We start from the raw sequence: 19,456 nt of genomic DNA on the forward strand, positions 1-19,456 counted from the left end.
CTTGAATCTCTGCTCCAAGTTGCAGTCTTCGAACTTGACCCAAATAAACTCCCTGCTTAAATTAAGCTCGCCTCAGTTTTTATTTGTTTTCCTTTAGGTGGACACAGAAGAGGGCCATTTAAGGATGACCCCTAAACCACGGGTGAGTTCTTTTACATATAAAGGGCACCATGCCTTTGAAGAGCTTAGCTTTACTTATTAAATGAAGAAACAGAACCTGTCAACATCTGTAGGAAGTGGACGGCGCCAGTTATAAACAGGAGGCCAAGCAAAGTCACGCCTGTAATCCCAGCACTTTGGGAAGCTGAAGCGGGCGGATCACTTGAGCTCAGGAGTTCCAGACCAGCCTGGCCAACATGGCGAAACTCTATCTCTATTAAAAATACAAAAATTAGTCCGGCGTGATGGCGCGCGCCTGTAATCCCAGCTACCTGGGAGGCTGAGGCAGGAGAATCGTTTGAACCCGGGAGTTGGATGTTGCAGTGAGCCGAGATCGCGCCACTGCAACTCCAGCCTGGGAGACAGAGCGAGACTCTGTCATTAACCAATAAATAAATATAATTAAAATCAAGCAACAGGAGTTGACAAAATGAAAAACCACGGGGACCTCTCAACTGCCTTTTCTCCCTTAAGCACCCTTCATTACTACCCCTGCGACATCAACTCCTCTTCCGGTTCCTCCTCTAGGGCCCGCCCACCCCTTCCGGCTCCGCCCCGCGCCAGCCTTCGTCCCGACCAGGGCCTGCCCGCCTCTTCCAATCCCTCCCCCGACGGCCTGCCCATTGCTTCCGGTCCCTAGCTGAGGCCCCGCCCTTTCAGTTGTGCCTCCTCCCGCCATTCCCATTGGCGGAAAATCCCAGACGCTCCTCAAATTAGAGAGGGACAGGTCGGGGGCTGTGGCTCACGCGGGTAATCCCAACACTTTGGAAGGCCGAGGCGGGCGGATCACAAAGTCAAGAGATGGAGACCATCCTGGCCAATATGGTGAAACCCCGCCTCTACTAAAAATACAAAAATTAGCTGTGCGTGGTGGCGTGCGCCTCTAGTCCCGGCTACTCGGGAGGCCGAGGCAGGAGAATCGCTTGAACCCGGGAGGCGGAGGTTGCAGTGAGCCGAGATCGCGCCACTGCACCCCAGCCTGGCGACAGAGCGAGACTCCGTCTCAAAAAAAAAATTCGAGGGGCATGGTGTTCCGCCTGCCTGTCCCCGGAAGTGACGTTAATGTCCGCCTCCCTGAGGAAGTGACGACAGGAGTGCCCTTGACAGGCAGGGAGGGCTAAGCTGTGCATCCCTCCGCTCGCGTTGCAGGGAGGTAGGAGCCCAGTGGGGTTGGCTCGAGGTGGTGTCGTGACTGAGGCATGCCGCGAGCGCGTTCCTGCGCAGGCTGGCGGCCGGGCGGGCGGGGGGGACCTAGCTCGCCGGAGAGCCGGGGTCCCTGGTGGCGTCCGATTTTTCCCAGTTCCCTCCATTCATGTCCCTTCTTTATTAGTTCCCTCCAGTACATGTCTCTTCGTTTTTGGTTCCTACCATACTCTTAGTTCCTCCAATTGTTGCGTTTCATCTTTTCAGACGACCCTGGGTTCCAGTGTTGGCTGTCATTTAATAGTGGGGTTACTTTGGGCATGTCACTTAACTTACTTGAGCCTCGGATGCCTTTCCTTACTTGCAATGTGGGCAGTACAATAGCAACTTCCTCAAAGTTGCTGTAGGAAGATCAAGAATATATGTAAGGTACTTGGTCCTTACATAAATTTTTTTTTTTTTTTTTTTTTTTTGAGACGGAGTTTCGCTCTGTCGCCCAGGCTGGAGTGCAGTGGCCAGATCTCAGCTCACTACAAGCTCCGCTTCCCGGGTTCACGCCATTCTCCTGCCTCAGCCTCCCAAGTAGCTGGGACTACAGGCGCCCGCCACCTCGCCCGGCTAGTTTTTGTATTTTTTAGTAGAGACGGGGTTTCACCGTGTTCGCCAGGATGGTCTCGATCTCCTGACCTCGTGATCCGCCCGTCTCGGCCTCCCAAAGTGCTGGGATTACAGGCTTGAGCCACCGCGCCCGGCCCTTACATAAATTATTAAATGTTGGTTACTCCCTCCCGTTCTTCTGTTATCATCTAAATCCCGATTTCTTTTTGGTTGTGAAGCCAGTTTTCCTGTCCTGGTTTGCCTAGCTATTCCTTTCCTTTGTTTCTCAGCTTCCTCACTTCTACGCTACAAATCTTAAATATTATTTCCTTGCATTTTGCTTCCCACTCTGCCTCTTTTTGAGCCCCGACTAATCCCCAAATCTCTTTATTTTTCTAGTGTGTCAGCTTCCTTTTGTGTGCCCCAATTCTTCTGCCTCTTCCCTCACAGATGGCTCAGCGACTTCTCCTAAGGAGGTTCCTGGCCTCCGTCATCTCTAGGAAGCCTTCTCAGGGTCGGTGGCCACACCTTACTTCCAGAGCCCTGCAGACCCCACAATGCAGTCCTGGTGGCCTGACTGTAACACTCAACCCAGCCCGGACAATATACACCACCAGGATCTCCTTGACAACCTTTAATATCCAGGATGGACCTGACTTTCAAGACCGAGTGGTCAACAGTGAGACGCCAGTGGTTGTGGATTTCCACGCACAGTGAGTATTGGGGGTCCACAGAAGACTAGGGTCCTACTTGTTCAAGTATTTGTTGAATGTCTGCTATGTCCCAGGACCATGTTCTATGCTGCTCATATGTAGACTCAATATACAGACTGGTAAGGCCTAGTCCCTGCCCTCAAGGGGAGTACAGTCTAGTAGAAGACAGATGAGTGAACAGTCTGCGAAGCTGACTGCAGTTAGTGCTGGGAAACACATGTTCTGTTTCTTAATGTCCAGAAAGCTCAGCGTCATCTTCAGCATGGACCAGAGTTGGAAAAATATGACTGTCACCTTGCTTTTGGTGTATATCAGTTCCTGGCCCTGCAGATAAGTTTATTTTAACACCTTGCCGTGAAAACTGCAAGAAGGGCTGGCAAAAAGTTATCAGTGTCGGCCGGGCGCGGTGGCTCACACCTGTAGTCCCAGCACTTTGGGAGGCCGAGGCAGGCAGATCACCTGCGGTCAGGAGTTTGAGACCAGCCTGGCCAACATGGTGAAACCCCATCTCTACTAAAAGTACAAAATTAGCTGGGTGTGGTGGTGCACACCTGTAATCCCAGCTACTCGGGAGGCTGAGGCAGGAAAATCACTTGAACCTAGGAGGCGGAGGTTGCAGTGAGCCAAGATCATGCCATTGCACTCCAGCCTGGGCAAAAAGAGCGAAACTCTATCTCAAAAAAAAAAAAAAAAACGTTAGTGTCATTACCACGGTGTCCAAGCATACAGGGCATAGGAAGGAGTGTCCTTTCAGTTCCGTCTTGAGTTTGCTTTAGAGATATTTAAGTCCCTCTGGCCTTCTGATTTTTAGCCTGGCCTTTTTTTCTAGACCTTTGGGGCCTGGCTAGACACCCAGCTACACAAAAGCTGGACAAAGCCCTCTGAATGAGGCATCCTGGGAGAAACCAGTGTAGCAGAAGTTAAAAATTCAGGGGCCTTCAGGTCGGGCACAGTGGCTCACACCTGTAATCCCAGCACTTTCAGGGGCCGAGGTGGGTGGATTACCTGAAGTCAGGAGTTCGAGACCTGCCTGGCCAACATGATGAAACCCCCGTCTCTACTAAAAATACAAAAATTAGGTGGGCCTGGTGGCGGCCACCTGTAATCCCAGCTACCCAAGAGGCTGAGGCAGGAGAATCACTTGAACCTGGGAGGTGGAGGTTGCAGTGAGCTAAGATCGCGCCACACTCCAGCCTGTGTGACAGAGGGAAACTCCATCTCAAAAAAAAAGAAAGAAAGAAAAAGAAATTGAAGGGCCTTCTGGTCAGGTCTCTGACAGATTGTTCTGCCATCTTTCCAGTTGTTTCTCTGACTTACCCTGTGGCCTTGGGTAGGCCACTTGATATCTTTGTGCTCCCTTCTTCACTTGTAATAGGAGATAAGGTCTTGCACACTGGGTTTTTAGGCGTTATGAGTTGTTTTTGTTTTTCTTCTTTTAGAGACAAGGTCTCACTCTGTCACCCAGGCTAGAATGTAGCGTGCAGTGGTGTGATCATGACTCACTGCAGTCTCTACCTCCTGATCTCAAGCAATCCTCCCACCTTGGCCTCCCAAAGTGCTGGGATTACAGGCGTGAACCACTGCACCAGGCCTGAGGGTTTTTTTTCTTTTTTTTTGTTTTTGAGACGGAGTCTCGTTCTGTCACCCAGCCTGGACTGCAGTGGCTTGATCAGCTCACTGCAACCTCCGCCTCCCAAGTTAAGACGATTCTCCTGCCTCAGCCTCCCAAGTAATTGGGACTGCTGGTGCCTGCCACCACACCCAGATAATTTTTTTGTATTTTTGGTAGAGACGGGGTTTCCTCATATTGGCCAGGGGTCTCTTGAACTCTGACTGCAGGTGACCCCCACCCCCCACCACCTCGACCTCCCAAAGTACTGGGATTGCAGATGTGAGCCATTACTCCCGGCCTATTTTCAGCATTTAAAACCCTCAGGCCTGACCAGGCGCGGTGGCTCAAGCCTGTAATCCCAGCACTTTGGGAGGCCAAGATAGGCGGATCACGAGGTCAGGAGATCGAGACCATCCTGGCTAACACGGTGAAACCTCGTCTCTACTAAAAAATACAAAAAAAACTAGCCAGGCGTGGTGGCGGGGGCCTATAGTCCCAGCTACTTGGGAGGCTGAGGCAGGAGAATGGCGTAAACCCGGGAGGTGGAGCTTGCAGTGAGCCGAGATCCGGCCACTGCACTCCAGCCTGGTCGACAGAGCGAGACTCCATCTCAAAAATAGATAAGTAAGTGCTGAGAATAAAATAGGAGTTGTCAGCCAGGGGTTTGTGAAAGGTGGAACTGTTTTGGCCTGCTGGTGTAGTGAGCATTCCAGAGAGGGCTTCCGAAATGCACGATAAATGGGGTAGTGCCTCATTTTGTTTGGTAAGGAAGTGGGGTGTGAGTTGTTCATTCTTTGCCAGGCACTGTCCTTGGTGCCACATACATAGAGATGACAGCACCGGGCCTGTCCTGGATGAGCTTCCCCAGCGAGAGGGGAAACTGTGATCAGGGCAGTGATAGTGGTCAACTCAGGGGCTGTGGGATCACAGAGTAGCCTATGGGTGAAAGAAAACACTTTCTTTTTTTTTTTTTTTTTTTTTTGAGATAGAGTTTCGCTCTTTTTGCCCAGGCTGGAGTGCAATGGCGCGATCTCAGCTCACCGCAACCTCCGCCTCCCGGGTTCAAGCGATTCTCCTGCCTCAGCCTCCCGAGTAGCTGGGATTACAGGCACGTGCCACTACCCCGGCTAATTTTGTATTTTTAGTAGATACGGGGTTTCTCCATGTTGGTCAGGCTGGTCTTGAACTCCTGACCTCAGGTGATCCACCTGCCTCAGCCTCCCAAAGTGCTGGGATTACAAACGTGAGCCACCGCGCCCGGCAAGAAAACACTTTCTTTTTTTTTTTGAGACAGAGTCTCTGTCGACCAGGCTGGAGTTCAGTGGCACGATCTCAGCTCACTTCAACCTCCGCCTCCCAGGTTCAAGCGATTCTCCTGCCTCAGCCTTCCTAGTAGCTGGGATTACAGGTGCATACCACCACTCCTGACTAATTTTTGTATTTTTAGTAGAGACAAGGTTTTACCATGTTATTGGCCAGGCTGGTCTCGAACTCCTGACCTCAGGTGATCCGCCTGCCTCGGCCTCCCAAAGTGCTGGAATTATAAGCGTGGGACACCGCACCCCGCCAAAGAAAACACTTTCAACACAGCTTTGGGTTATGAACGATCCCGGCTGTGCTTCTCTAATCTTGCACAGGTTTCTTAACTCGTATGGGCTTCAGTTTCTTTGGAAGGTGCGTTCTTTTTGCAGAGTTGAGGGATGTGTTTGGTAAGAGCAGAAAAAATGCTTGTCCAGGGACTGGCGCGTTGTAGACACTCCTGGCCATTGGTTCCCCTCCTTTTAGTTCTGAGTCCACATGGTGTTTGAAATAACCCCGCAGCTTCCAACGCATGTTTACCCACATTGCCTTAGTTGATCTCTCCTAATGGCTTTGAGAGCCATAATCTCTCTTTTTCAGATGAAGAAACTAGGACCCCAGAATAATCGGCTGGTTGGTGAGGAGCCTCTGTTTGAACCTTTTAACTTCCAATCCCATATTCTTTTATATGACAGTATATTTATCTGAAATATACTGAAATAAGTCACTTTTATTCTAAGAGTCTTCTGATGAGGCCTGTGTTTTAGAAGTCTGGGATCTGTGAAATTTACCCATGTGCAGAATCTCCTGGCGTTACCATTTGGTGTGTTAATTTTTATTGTTTTTATTTTTTATTTTCTTTTATTTTTTATTTTTTATTTTTTTTTTTTGAGACGGAGTCTTACTCTGTTGCCCAGGCTGGAGTGCAGTGGCACAATCTCGGCTCACTGCGAGCTCCACCTCCCGGGTTCACGCCATTTTCCTGCCTCAGCCTCCCGAGTAGCTGCGACTACAGGTGCCTGCCACCATGCCCAGCTGATTTTTTGTATTTTTATAGTATTTTGTATTTTTAGTAGAGATGGGGTTTCACCATGTTAGCCAGGATGGTCTCGATCTCCTGACCTGTGATCCGCCCGCCTGGACCTCCCAAAGTGCTGGGATTACAGGTGTGAGCCACCGTATCCAGCCTGTGTTAATTTTTAAACATGGTAGACAGAGATAATAAGCGTAAAATATTCCTTGGAAAGATGCAGGTCTGGGAAGCCAGTAGGGGATGCTGAGCGGTCTTTTGACTGACTGGACGCTTCCTTTCTCGCCTTTTGAGGTGGTGTGGGCCCTGCAAGATCCTGGGGCCGAGGTTAGAGAAGATGGTGGCCAAGCAGCACGGGAAGGTGGTGATGGCCAAGGTGGATATTGATGACCACACAGACCTCGCCATTGAGTATGAGGTATGCATTGCCAGGGGGTTGCCACAGGGCAGCCAGTGTAGGGGTGTCGGGCCCAGGGGTAGCTGGTGTAGGAGATATCTTGGGGAGCACCAGGTAGCCAGTAAGCAAGGTGTCTTGCTTTTTCCAGAGCTTTTTTTTTTTGAGACGGAGTCTCACTGTCACCCGGGCTAGAACGCAATGGTGTGATCTTGGCTCATTGCAGCCTCTTCCTCCCAGGTTCACGTGATTCTCTTGCCACAGCCTCCCGAGTAGCAGGGACTACAAGCGCACACCACCACACCCGGCTAATTTTTTGTATTTTTAGTAGAGACAGGGTATCACCATGTTGGCCAGACTGGTCTCGAACTCCTGACCTCATGATTCGCCCACCTCGGCCTCCCAAAGTGCTGGGATTATAGGCATAAGCCACCGCGCCTGGCCTGTTTTTCCAGAGCTTTTAGGAGCTCAGAGCACTTTGCAGAGGTGGCTGTTGAGCCTCTGAGCCACCTGTCTCTCTCCGCCACCTTTAGGAAGTAGATAGTATGACCCGAAAACACCAGGCCATTCTCTTAGTCTCGGACATTGGTACATTCCTTTATTCATCTACCCACATGTTCAATGAGCAGTCATTTGGGAGCTTGATGTGCAAGCATTTGTGATTCTGACACAAATAAGATGAGGTCTTGTCTCCAGGCAACTCCTGGAGAATAGCAGGTAGAAAGATTATCTCCGTATAGGGTGAGGAGTGCTAAAAGAAGAGACGCATAAAGGAAGAAGGGACTGTTTGCTTGTGGGGGAGCTGGAGGGGATAAGAACGCTTCACGTCAGAGAGAACCTCTGAGTCCAGCCATGAAGGATGTCAGAGAAGGAGGAAGGGCTGAGGAAACAGCGTGCACAAAGGCATGGGGTCGCCTCACTTGGTTGGTTGGTTGGTGTGTCCATTTATTCAGCAGATATTTGAGAGTCCCTCGAGTGCCGGTTACTGTTATTTGGTGTTGAGGATAAGGCAGTGAACAAAACTGACAAAAAGTCTCTGCCTTCAAGGAGTCTACATTCTAGTATTTTAAATCGGGTCGGCAAACTTTATCTCTAAAGGACCAGTTGGTATTTGAGATCTTGCAGGGCAGTGGTCTCTGCTACAACCATTCAGCCATACTCATAGCCGAAAGCAGCCATAGACACTACACAAACAAATGGGTGTGCCTGTGTTCCAATAAAACTTTATTTACAAAAGCAAGCAGTAGGATGTATTGGGGCTGTAAACTATAGTTTGCTGACCCCTGTTTTAGATGATAAGTTCAATGGAGAAAAATACATCAGGAAAAGGGGACGGGAGTACTGAGTATGGGGCAGGGTTTCTTTTTTTTGAGACAGAGTCTTGCTCTGTTGCCCAGGCTGGAGTTCAGTGGCGCGATCTTGGCTCACTGCAAGCTCCACCTCCCGGGGTCACGCCATTCTCCTGCCTCAGCCTCCCGAGTAGCTGGGACTATAGGCACCCGCCACCTCGCCCAGCTAGTTTTTTGTATTTTTTAGTAGAGATGGGGATTCACCATGTTAGCCAGGATGGTCTTGATCTCCTGACCTGGTGATCCACCCGCCTCAGCCTCCCAAAGTGCTGGGATTACAGGCTTGAACCATCATGCCCGGCCAGGGTTTCTTTTTTTGAGACAGAGTTTTGCTCTTGTCGCCCAGGCTGGAGTGTAATGGTGCAATCTCAGCTCACTGCAACCTCTGCCTCCCGGGTTCAAGCGATTCTCCTGCCCCAGCCTCCCGAGTAGCTGGGATTACAGGCACATGCCACCACGCCCAGCTAATTTTCTGTATTTTTAGTAGAAACAAGGTTTCACCATGTTAGCCAGGCTGGTCTCAATCTCCTGACTTCAGGTTATCCGCCTGCTTTGGCCTCCCAAAGTGCTGGGATTACAGGCGTGAGCCACCGCGCCCGGCGGGTTTCTTTTTTAAACGGTGTGGTAGGGAAGATCTCCCTGAGAAGGTGACCTTTGAGCAAAAACAGGAAGCATGTGGGTCTTTGGAAGAACTATTGAGGCAAAGCAAAAGCCCTGAGGTCTGATGAGCCTGGGTTGCTTACAGGCCAGCAGGGGCCAGGTGCCTGGAGGTGTCTGGGGTGGGGGCATCCTCTGGGGCTTGGAGACCACTGCCTGGAGAAAGGGGAGAGGCCCACTTTGTCTGGGTGGCCAGAGTGAAGGGCCAAGCATGGAGCTGGGGAAAGCAGACTGCAGCCAGATTGGGCGGGTCTCTGGATCGCCGTGCTGAAGGTAGCGCTGTTGCAGAGCCAAGGGCACCCCTGGCAGCCTCTGGGCCCAATCTGGCTCACAGACACTTTTAGTCTGGCACTCAAAGTATTTTATTTTATTTTATTTTATTTTATTTTATTTTATTTTTTTTTTTGAGACGGAGTCTCGCGCTGTGTCACCCAGGCTGGAGTGCAGTGGCGCGATCATGGCTCACTGCAAGCTCCGCCTCCCAGGTTCAGGCCATTCTCCTGCCTCAGCCTCCGAGTAGCTGGGACTACAGGCGCCCGCCACCACGCCCGGCTAGTTTTTTGTATTTTTAGTAGAGACGGGGTTTCACCATGTTAGCCAGGATGGTCTCGATCTCCTGACCTCGTGATCCGCCCGCCTCGGCCTCCCAAAGTGCTGGGATTACAGGCTTGAGCCACTGCGCCCGGCCTCAAAGTATTTTAAAGTAATAGGAACCAGATGCTGATATTTGAAACTCCGATGCCATGTGAAAATCTGGATTTCTGATTTTCTTGAAATACCTTAACCTGGCCAGAGTGAGCCTTCACCCCTCCCTCCTTCCTCCTCCATGTAACAAGTGAATGAAAGAGGCCTCTGTCTTCCTCAGAGTGTACAAGTCCAGGTTTCATTCTCACTAGACCAGCTCAAATAGAGGCACCCATCCCTGAACCAGTGCTCTGTGGCAGGAAATGGGTGGTGGGGGGCGGGGTGAGAACAGACTGGCCACCCCTTGAGCTAGGCAGGGAGTGGGGAGTGACTACCCAAAGGAATATCAGTCTGCGATGACCAGAAGCAGGGGAGATGGAGACCAGGCAGACAAACGCGATGGCCACTGCAGGTGGCCGCTGGAGCAGGCCGGCCTTGGGAATTAGTAACTGAGGGCTGCTTACAGGGGCTGCGGGAGGAGTGAGTCACTTTTTCAGAAAGATTGGCCACTGACTGCTCAGTGAGGGAGGCATCTGTCTGCCCATTTGGATGCTCGTCGCTTTCCCCTGCCTGGCTATGCCTCGGGTGAGAGCCCGGACGGGGGCTCCTAGGGCCTCCCACAGGTCACGCGTGGGCTTCAGATGTCTCAGGCCTCCTGGCTCTGCCAGACACCACATCATAACTATTCAGCAGACACCACCTGAGGGCCAGCCATGTGCAGGGATTATGGTAACTACTGCAGATGCCAAGAAGCTCATAGGCCCTGCCCCAGTGTCTCGTGGGGTGGCAGGAAGGCTGAGGACCGTCCCCAGGAGGCTGTTGTGGGAGTGGGCACCGAAGGCCTGTGGTAGAGCCTCGCAAGTGAGAGGGAGATGCCTCTCGTGGAATCCTCTCAATCTCTCCCCGCCGCGCCCACCCCTCCACTGCCTGGGGACTGTGCTGTCACACAGAAAGTCCTCAAGGCTGCTGGGCCCACATCGCTTGGTCTCAGCTGTGCTGTTTTGCCAAACCCTGGTCTGACATCACTGCAGGGTTTAGGAAGCTCCAGCCAGGGTTCTTCCTGACCCACTCCCTCCCTCCCTTCTTCCCTCCCTCCCTCCCTCCCTCCCTTCCTTTCTTCCTTCCTTCCTTCCTCTTTTCTTTCTGAAGAGAGCCTAAGGAACAAGTTTCCTCTGAGAGAACTACAGTGCCCCCCATGACGGCTTTCTTTAAGGCCTAAAATCCTTCTTTTTTGAGATGGAGTCTCACTCTGTTGCCCAGACTGGAGTACAGTGGCATGATCCCGGTTCACTGCAACCTCCGCTTCTCGGTTCAAGTGATTCTCCTATCTCAGCCTCCCAAGTAGCTGGGATTACAGGCCCCCGCCACCACGCCCAGCTAATTTTTGTAGTTTTAATAGAGAGGGGGTTTCACCATGTTGGTCAGGCGTGTCTCAGACTCTTGACATCGGGTGATCAGCCCACCTCGGCGTCCCGAAATGCTAGGATTACAGGCGTGCGCCACCACGCCTGGCCTAATTTTTGTATTTTTAGTAGAGATGGGGTTTCACCATGTTGACCAGGCTGGTTTCAAACTCCTGACCTCAAGTGATTCACCCACCTCAGCCTCCCAGAGTGCTGGGATTACAGGCATGAGCCACCACTCCCGACCTTCAAGTCCTTTTTCAAATGTTGGTTGACCTTGTTGGAAAAACGGCTTTAGGCCAGGTGCAGTGGCTCACACCTGTAATCCCAGCAGTTTAGGAGACCAAGGTGGATGGATCACCTGAGGTCAGGAGTTCAAGACTAGCCTGACCGACATAGTGAAACCCTATCTCTATTAAAAATACAAAAATTAGTGCTGTGTGATGGTGGGCGCCTGTAGTCCCAGCTACTCAGGAGGCTGAGGCAGGAGAATCACTTAAACCCAGCAGGTGGAGGTGGCGGTGAGCTGAGATCATGCCACTGCACTCCATCCTGGGTGACAGAGTGAGACTCCTCGAAAAAAAAAGAAGAAAAACTGCTTTAAATAAATTATATTCAGGGAATGATGTGCTTTTCCCCGAGCTCTCATGACACCCTCCTCCCGCACACACCCTCAGGTAAGTCTCCTTCCTCACACAAATTTCTCCCCTTGAACCACTTTATGCTCTAACTGCCCACCCTAGGACTTCACTGTCTGCCAAGGGAGAGCGAAGGGAAAGTCCCTCAGGGCCTTGGGGTTCAATGCTCCAGCCCCTCTTCCTCACACTCGGCACTGCCGTGGCTTAGCAGGATGCAAGAGTCTCCACTCTTCTGCCTCTGCCTGCCTCTCTCCTAACCATCCCAACCTTGCCAGCTCCTGGGGAAGGCAGGGAGAGAATGGGCCAGGAGTGGACCCTCGGCCTTTGTGCTTTCTTCTTGGGCTTCTGCTTCTCATCTCACACTTAGAGATGTTATCCTTTTATTTTCTCATCTTCTAGAAGATGTGAGTGCCTTTTTTTTTTTTTTTGAGGTGGAGTTTTGCTTTTTTGCCCAGGCTGGAGTGCAATGGCACAATCTAAGCTCACCACAACCTCCACCTCCCGGGTTCAAGCGATTCTCCTGCCTCAGCCTCCCGAGTAGCTGGGATTACAGGCGCACGCCACCACGCCTGGCTAATTTTGTATTTTTCGGTAGAGATGGGGTTTCTCCATGTTGGTCAGGCTGGTCTTGAACTCCTGACCTCAGTTGATCTACCCACCTCCGCCTTTCAAAGTCCTGGGATTATAGGCATGTGAGCTACCGCGCCCAGCCCTGCATTTCTTTTTTGTTTCATTTAAAAAAAAAAAATTAGAAAAGATGGGGGTCTCCCCATGTTGTCGAGTCTGGTCTTGAACTCCTGGGCTCAAGCAATTTTCCCACCTCAGCCTCCCAAAGTGCTGGTATTACACATGTGAGCCACTGTGCCGGCCACCAAGGCTGCATTTTTGTGTGTGTGTGTGTGTTTTTGAGATGAAGCCTTGCTCTGTTGCCCAGACTGGAGTGCAGTGACACAGTCTCGGCTCACTGCAACCTCTGTCTTCCGGGTTCAAGCTATTCTCTTGCCTCAGCCTCCCAAGTAGCTGGGACTATAGGTACCCACCACCACGCCCAGCTAATTTTTTTGTTTTAGTAGAGACGAGGTTTCCCCATGTTGGCCAGGCTGGTCTCAAATCCCTGACCTCGTGATCCGCCCGCCTCAGCCTCCCAAAGTGCTGGGATTACAGGCGTGAGCCACCGCGCCCGGCCACCAAGACTGCATTTCTAACAAGCTCCCAGGTGATGCCAAGGCTGGGCGTCCTGAGCCAACATGGAGAGAAGCCAGTGTTCTGAAGGCCCCAGACTGACTTTCTGCTTCTGAAGGCCCCGGACTGACTCTGTGGGGAGGAACTGCTCTTTGAAAGCCTGTGTCTCAGCTGCCGCTCTCGGCACAGACTGCTTGCCAAAAGGAAAGTTCGTGGACAAATGTATAATGGCCTGTGTCCACCATTCCAGCGCCATACAGAACCGTTCCACCGCCCTCGGTTCCCCTGTTTTCCAGCAGTTCACCTCTCCTTCCTGCCTTAACCCCCCGGCAGTCACTGATCTTGTTTTTTGTCGTTGTTCTTTCTGAAGATTTTATGTTTTTAGGGCAGTTTTAGGTTCATAGCAAAATGGAGAGGAAGGGGAAGGTACAGAGACTTCCCATAAGCCCTCTGTCCTCCCGCATGCCCAGCCTCACCACTACCAACAGCCCGTACCAGGGTGATCCATTTGTCACAACTGATGAACCTACACGGACATCGTTATCCCCCAAAGCCAAAAGTTTACATCGGGGATCACTCTTGGTGTTGTGCCTTCTGTGGGTTTGGACAAATGTGTCATAGCCGGTGTTCAGCATTCTAGCATCATCCAGAGTCATTTCACTGCCTCTGTGTCCTCTGCTCTGCCTGTTCATCTCTCCTTCCTCCTCCCTCCAGCCCTGGCAACCCTTGATCTTTTCACTGTCTCCCTAATTTCACCAGAATGTCATGTAGTTAGATTTGAATTTTTCAATAATTGTTTTTCCAAGAACCCTCTCACATCTAAAAGCTTTTACAAAACACTTGGTGTTTTGCATTTGAAGCATGAAATCCTTTAATGCGTCCCCACATGTTCTTCCCCGTGCTGGGACTCAGTAGATGTCTGTCTCTTTGCTGCTGGGCAGAAGCACAACGGAGTTTGATGCCCTGGACTGCAAAGTCAAACAGATCTTGTTTCAGATACCAGCTTTTTTTTTTTTTTTTGGTAGAGGGAGTCTCGCTCTTTCACCCAGGCCGGAGTGAAGTGACACAGTCTCGGCTCACTGCGACCTCTGCCTCCCGTGTTCAAGCAATTCTCCTGCCTCAGCCTCCCAAAGTGCTAGGATTACAGGCATGTGGCACCACGTCTGGCTAATTTTTGTATTTTTAGTAGAAATGGGCTTTCACCATGTTGGCCAGGCTGGTCCCAGACTCCTAACCTCAGGTGATCCACCCGCCTCGTCCTTCCAAAGTGCTAGGATTACAGGCATGAGCCATCACGCCCGGCCTTGTTTGTTTTGAGACAGAGTCTCACTGCAATGAGTGCAATGGCGTGATCTCAGCTCACTGCAGCCTCCGCCTCCTGGGTTCAAGCCATTCTCCTGCCTCAGCCTCCTGAATAGCTGGGACAACAGGTGCCTGTCACCACACCCCACTAATTTTTGTGTTTTTGGTAGAGATGGGGTTTCACCATGTTGGCCAGGCTTGTCTCGAACTCCTGACCTCAGATAATCCGCCTTCCTTGGCCTCCCAAAGTGCTGGGATTACAGGCAGGAGCCGCCGCGCCCAGCCTACACCGCGTCATTTTGGAACAGTTGCTCACCCTTTGAGCCTCAGTATTCTCATCATTAAAATGACCCTACCCACAGCCAGGAGAGTGTGAGATAGTGTATACAGGTGTTTATATCATTCGTGACACGAAAAAGCACCCAGCATGTGACAGTGATCTTTTCCTTTTAACTCTGCAATGAGCCGAGGAGGAGGTTGCAGCGTTCCGCAGCACCTAGCACTGTGCCTTTCCCTTGGTAGGCCCTTAGCTGAGTTAATAGATGGATGCCATCGGGGTGAGACAGGAGAAGACATGCCAGGACATGGAGCTCGGTGGTGGTGCAGGCGGGCTGAGGGTTAGCGGAAAGAGACTGCACACGTACACACTCTCCAACTCCTGCCCTGAGTTCAGAGGGTCTTCATCCAAGGATAGAGGTTCCAAATGGCTTCATGGAACAGGACAGGCAGCACATCTTAGCGTATCTTTTCCTCAGCCCCTCAGTTGGCTCAGTCACTGCCTTTTTCACACTCAGAACATTCCAGAAGAATGTGCCAAGGCCCTGTGCACTTCCACAGAAGGCAGTGTTTACAGGCACTGGCCCCTCCTGATGTGTGAGCCAAACACAGGAGCAGCAGAGCCTCAGCTGCCTCCTTGGGGTCGAGGGAAGTCCCATTCCAGCTCAGGTTTCCTGTGAGCCCTAGTGGGGGGTTTGTGTGTGTGTGTTTCAGCTCAACTTCAAAAAAATCCCCTTGATCAGTAATGACCAGACCTCCATTCACAGCACATCTGCTGTCTACCTGACACCAGCAGGGTCTGTGCGTGTTGAAGCATGTGTGGAGGTTTACATGAGTGAGATCATTATGGCCTTCATCTGGAGTTCCTTTTTTTTTTTTTTTTTTTAAATTTTTTATGGAGATGAGGTCTTGCCATGAATTCCTGACCTCAAGCTGTCCTCCTGCCTTGGCCTCCCAAAGTGTTTGGGATTACAGGTGTGAGCCACTGTGCTTGTCCCTATCTGGAGTTCTTAAGGAACACTAAGTCCACTCTCTGAGCCTCTTCAGTGAACTTAGAGTCCTGCCATGAAAAAGGTTAGGCCATTTCTTATACAGTGGCATAAAGCATTTATTTTAATTAAAAGAATAGGACCGTGTGCAGGTGGGAGCCGGCCGCTGAGCTCTGTGCTTCTGCCAAGAGGCTCCGGCTTTGAGGCGCTCCAGCTGCCTCTGCAGACCACTAGAGGGCGCCAAAGAATGCCTAGGAAGGCCCTGGTGGCTTCAGGCGCTCCCTGGAGCCTCCTGGAGCAAACTTTTTCGGGCCCTGCTCTGCCTGGAGACAAGGTTTGCCACCCACATCAGCCTAGGGACTGACTTTGAAGGGGCCTGAGGCACTAAGAAGGACAAGGACTGTGTCCTCTGACCTGCTGTGTTTGTCCCCAAAGTGCCCATGAGGAGTGGGGTGCGGGGCCTGCCACATAAAGTTAGTGGGTGAGGGTGGGATGGTCTGGCCTGCATGCCTTTCCTGACTATCATGTGCACGGTTTTTGAACATTCTAAATCTTACTGACTTCCAAGATGGTCTGCGGCAGGGCAGCACTGGGATATGTGAAGACCTAGCACGTTTGTGTGAATCTCTGCTCTTACTTTGTAGTGAACTTGTGTGTAAGAAAAGTCTGTGTTTATCTTGTTCTGTTTATTTTTATTTATTTATTTTGTTTTGGGGGCAGGGACAGAGTCTTGCTCTGTCGCCCAGGCTGGAGTGCAATGGCACAATCTCAGCTCAGTGCAACCTCAGCCTCCCGGGTTCAAGCGATTCTCCTGCCTCAGCCTCCCGAGTAGCTGGGACTATAGGCATGCGCCACCAGGCCTGGCTAATTTTTGTATTTTTAGTAGAGATGGAGTTTCACCGTGTTGGTCAGGCTGGTCTCGAACTCCTGACCTCAAGGGATCTGCCCGCTTCGGCTTCCCAAAGTACTAGGATTACAGGTGTGAGCCACAGCGCCCAGCCTATCTTGTTCTGTTTAAATGGTTTTCTCAAATGCCCACTAATGCCAGGCAGGGATCCCAGGCAGCAGAGACCTCACGATGCCAGTCTGGTGGGCCACAGTCTCATCCGCATTCCACGTAACCTATGCAGGTCCCTGAGGGAACTGAGTAAATGCTTCACAGACCAAGAATGTTGCCGTTGCCATCTGCCTGCAACCCGCCAATAAGCGTGAGGTCGTGTATGGCCAAGCCTCTCCTCCCACGCTGTCCAGTAGAAGTCCCTGAGTCTCTGGACCCTGTCACTCATCACGGCAGCAAGCTAACATGCTCTCGTGGGGCCTGTGTTGGACTTTTCCTTGTGCCCTCTGCAGCCACTGTTTTTTGAATGCCCACTGTATGCCAGGCGCAATGCCAGGTTCCTACGCTTATTTGCCGGGTGCTGTGCTGAGCCTTTACTCGCATTATTTCATTCAGCTTTCATGCCCTCTAATGGAAGTGCCGTTAGTATCTCCATCTTGCATCTGAGAACACCGAAGCTTAGTTGCTGAGGGTCATGCCCCAGCTCACCTGGCTGGTAGGAGTCGGATTGGGTCAGCCAGAACCTGAGCTCTGCTTTATTTATTTATTTATTTATTTATTTATGAGACAGAGTCTCACTCTGTCACCCAGGCTGGAGTGCAGTGGTGCAATCTCCACTGACTCCAGCCTCCACCTCCCAGGTTTAAGCGATTCACTTCAGCCTCCCAAGTAGGTGGGATTACAGGCGCCCGCCACCACGCCCAACTAATTTGTGTATTTTTAGTAGATATGGGATTTCATCGTGTTGGCCAGGCTGGTCTCGAACTCCTGACCTCAAATGATCTTCCCGCCTCAGCCTCCCAAAATGCTGGGATTATAGGTGTGAGGCACCGCGCCCGCCCTGAGCTCTGCTTTATGCTCAGATCTTCTTTTTTTTTTTTTTTTTGAGGCAGGGTCTCACTCTGTCACCCAGGCTGGAGTGCAGTGGCAGCATCACAGTTCACTGCAGCCTCAGTCTCCCAGGCTCAAGCGATCCTCCTGCCTCAGCCTCCCAAGTACAGGAGGACAGGCATGCACCACCATGCCTGGCTAATTTTTGGGGGAGAGTTTAGTAAACACAAGGTCTCACTATATTGCCCAAGCTAGTCTGGAACTGTTGAACTCAAGCAATCCTCCAGCCTCAGTCTCCCAGAGGGCTGGGATTATAGATGTAAGCCACTGTGCCCAGCCTATACTTGTTGAATCTTTAATGTTCATCCCAAACCCTAAAGGTAGACATTACCCCCATTTTATGGAAAAGGACACTGAGGCTCAGAAAGGTGCTGTGACCTGGCCAAGGCCCCCTTGCTAGTGAGTGCAAAGCCAGGACTCGAACTGTCTCCCCCCGGGCCAGGCTTCCCCCGAGCTCCTCCCCACCCCCAGCCCTGGCCTGCAGCTGCATGGGCTATTTTCATCTCTCCTGTCATTCCAGCAAAACCACTGGGCCAGTGAGTCAGTCTTGTGGTTAAGGGAGGAAGGGTACTGCTGGGAGCCCGCAGTGGAAGAAGTTTCTTCAACGGGTGGCCACCGGGCCCTGCAGTACCCCTGCACTAAGGGAAGAGCCACGCCACGTTCCTCTAGGCCTGCCCATGGCTTTGGGAAATCAGTGCCCTGGATAAGCCACCAGCCTTCCCCACAAAGGCTTGGGAGTGGCAGTTGAGAAGCGTTCACTCCCAATTCACTTGGACCCCCTTGTCCTCCCCACCCAGGTGTCGGCGGTGCCCACTGTACTGGCCATGAAGAATGGGGACGTGGTGGACAAGTTTGTAGGCATCAAGGATGAGGATCAATTGGAGGCCTTCCTGAAGAAGCTGATTGGCTGACAAGCAGGGGCGAGTCCTGGTTCCCTTGCCCGCGTGGGACCCCAGTAGAACTCAGCCCTTCCATGCCAGCCCTTCCTGCTGCCTCCCTCCTGTCTGGCCTCTGGGGCCTGTGCTTAGAGCCCGGGCTCCAGCCCTGAGTGCTTCTGAGCTGGTGGACTGCCCAGGGGCCATCAGAGGATGGTGCTGCTGCTGATCCGGGGACCGCCGTCTTCCCTCCCACACGCATTTCATCCCTCCCTCTAGGGCCTGTGGCAGTTCTCCCAGGATGCGTGGAGAGAGCCCGGGCCAGCCCACAGCGTTCCTGGTCAGGCAGCCACACCTTGGTCCTCATCTCTGGTCCCTTCCGATCTGAAGCCTCGTGCCTGGCTCATCTCCACCTGCATTTCTCTTTCCTGCTGCTGTTTTGGAAAAAGAAAAAGAAAAAAGAAGCCCAAATTAGTGAGAATAATATCTAATTCTCTCATTTTTTGCAGGTCTGTGATAAAGAACTTAGTCATCCCTTCCACCTCCTACTGTGAAGAGCAACCCTGGGTCCCACACTGAAATCCCCTCTAGTCACCCATCCTCACCCCCCAGGAAGCCCCCTCCCACCTCACCTCCCAGGCAGTGGGGCAGAAAATGATTAATGGGCTGGGGAGCCCTGGAGAACTTTGACTCTGGAAGTCTCGAGGCACCTCCTTCGCTCCTTAGCTGGCCCGTTGGTTTTCTGAGCCGGGGGCTGAACTGTGAACAAGTCAGACCAATAAAGCAAGGGTCTGCACCGTCTGCAATGTTGCATCTGTGTGGGCTCAGAGCACCTGTGACCCTTTCCCAGGGGGCTTGTCCACTGTCCCTGCATCCTCCCCTAACTCCACAGCACTCTCTCCAACCAGCCCCTCCTGTTCACTATCATGCTTGTCAGCTGTGGCTGCTATTCTGAGGATGCCACGTGCCAGTCCTCGTGCCCTTCTAAGGCAAGAGGCTGTTGTCCCCATTTCCCTGATGAAGACACTGAGGCTCATGGGATGCAGAACTGGGGTTTCTATCCAGACGTGGTTGCCTCTGAAACCTGGGCTCCCATAGCTGATCCCTTTGACCCTTCTGAGGCCACCCCCATCTGACGGGCTCCTGGCTGGCCCTGTGGGGATCAGGCTATCCTTCCCATGGGTGCCTGCAGGAACTTCTGGGCCT

At 51.9% G+C, this 19,456-nt stretch overlaps 1 protein-coding gene across 1 annotated transcript; it reads left to right on the forward strand.

Moving 5' to 3' along the window:
* The first annotated feature begins 851 nt into the window (after positions 1–851).
* Positions 852–19,059, forward strand: TXN2 (thioredoxin 2). Its single transcript, XM_025400124.1, has 4 exons — positions 852–1,312; positions 2,350–2,612; positions 6,848–6,971; positions 18,173–19,059. The coding sequence occupies exons 2-4, from the start codon at positions 2,350–2,352 to the stop codon at positions 18,284–18,286; spliced, it is 501 nt and encodes a 166-aa protein (XP_025255909.1). The 5' UTR covers positions 852–1,312; the 3' UTR covers positions 18,287–19,059.
* Positions 19,060–19,456: the final 397 nt, after the last annotated feature.

Source organism: Theropithecus gelada, chromosome 10 (assembly GCF_003255815.1).
Source record: "Theropithecus gelada isolate Dixy chromosome 10, Tgel_1.0, whole genome shotgun sequence".
NCBI classification, from domain to species: Eukaryota; Metazoa; Chordata; class Mammalia; order Primates; family Cercopithecidae; genus Theropithecus; species Theropithecus gelada.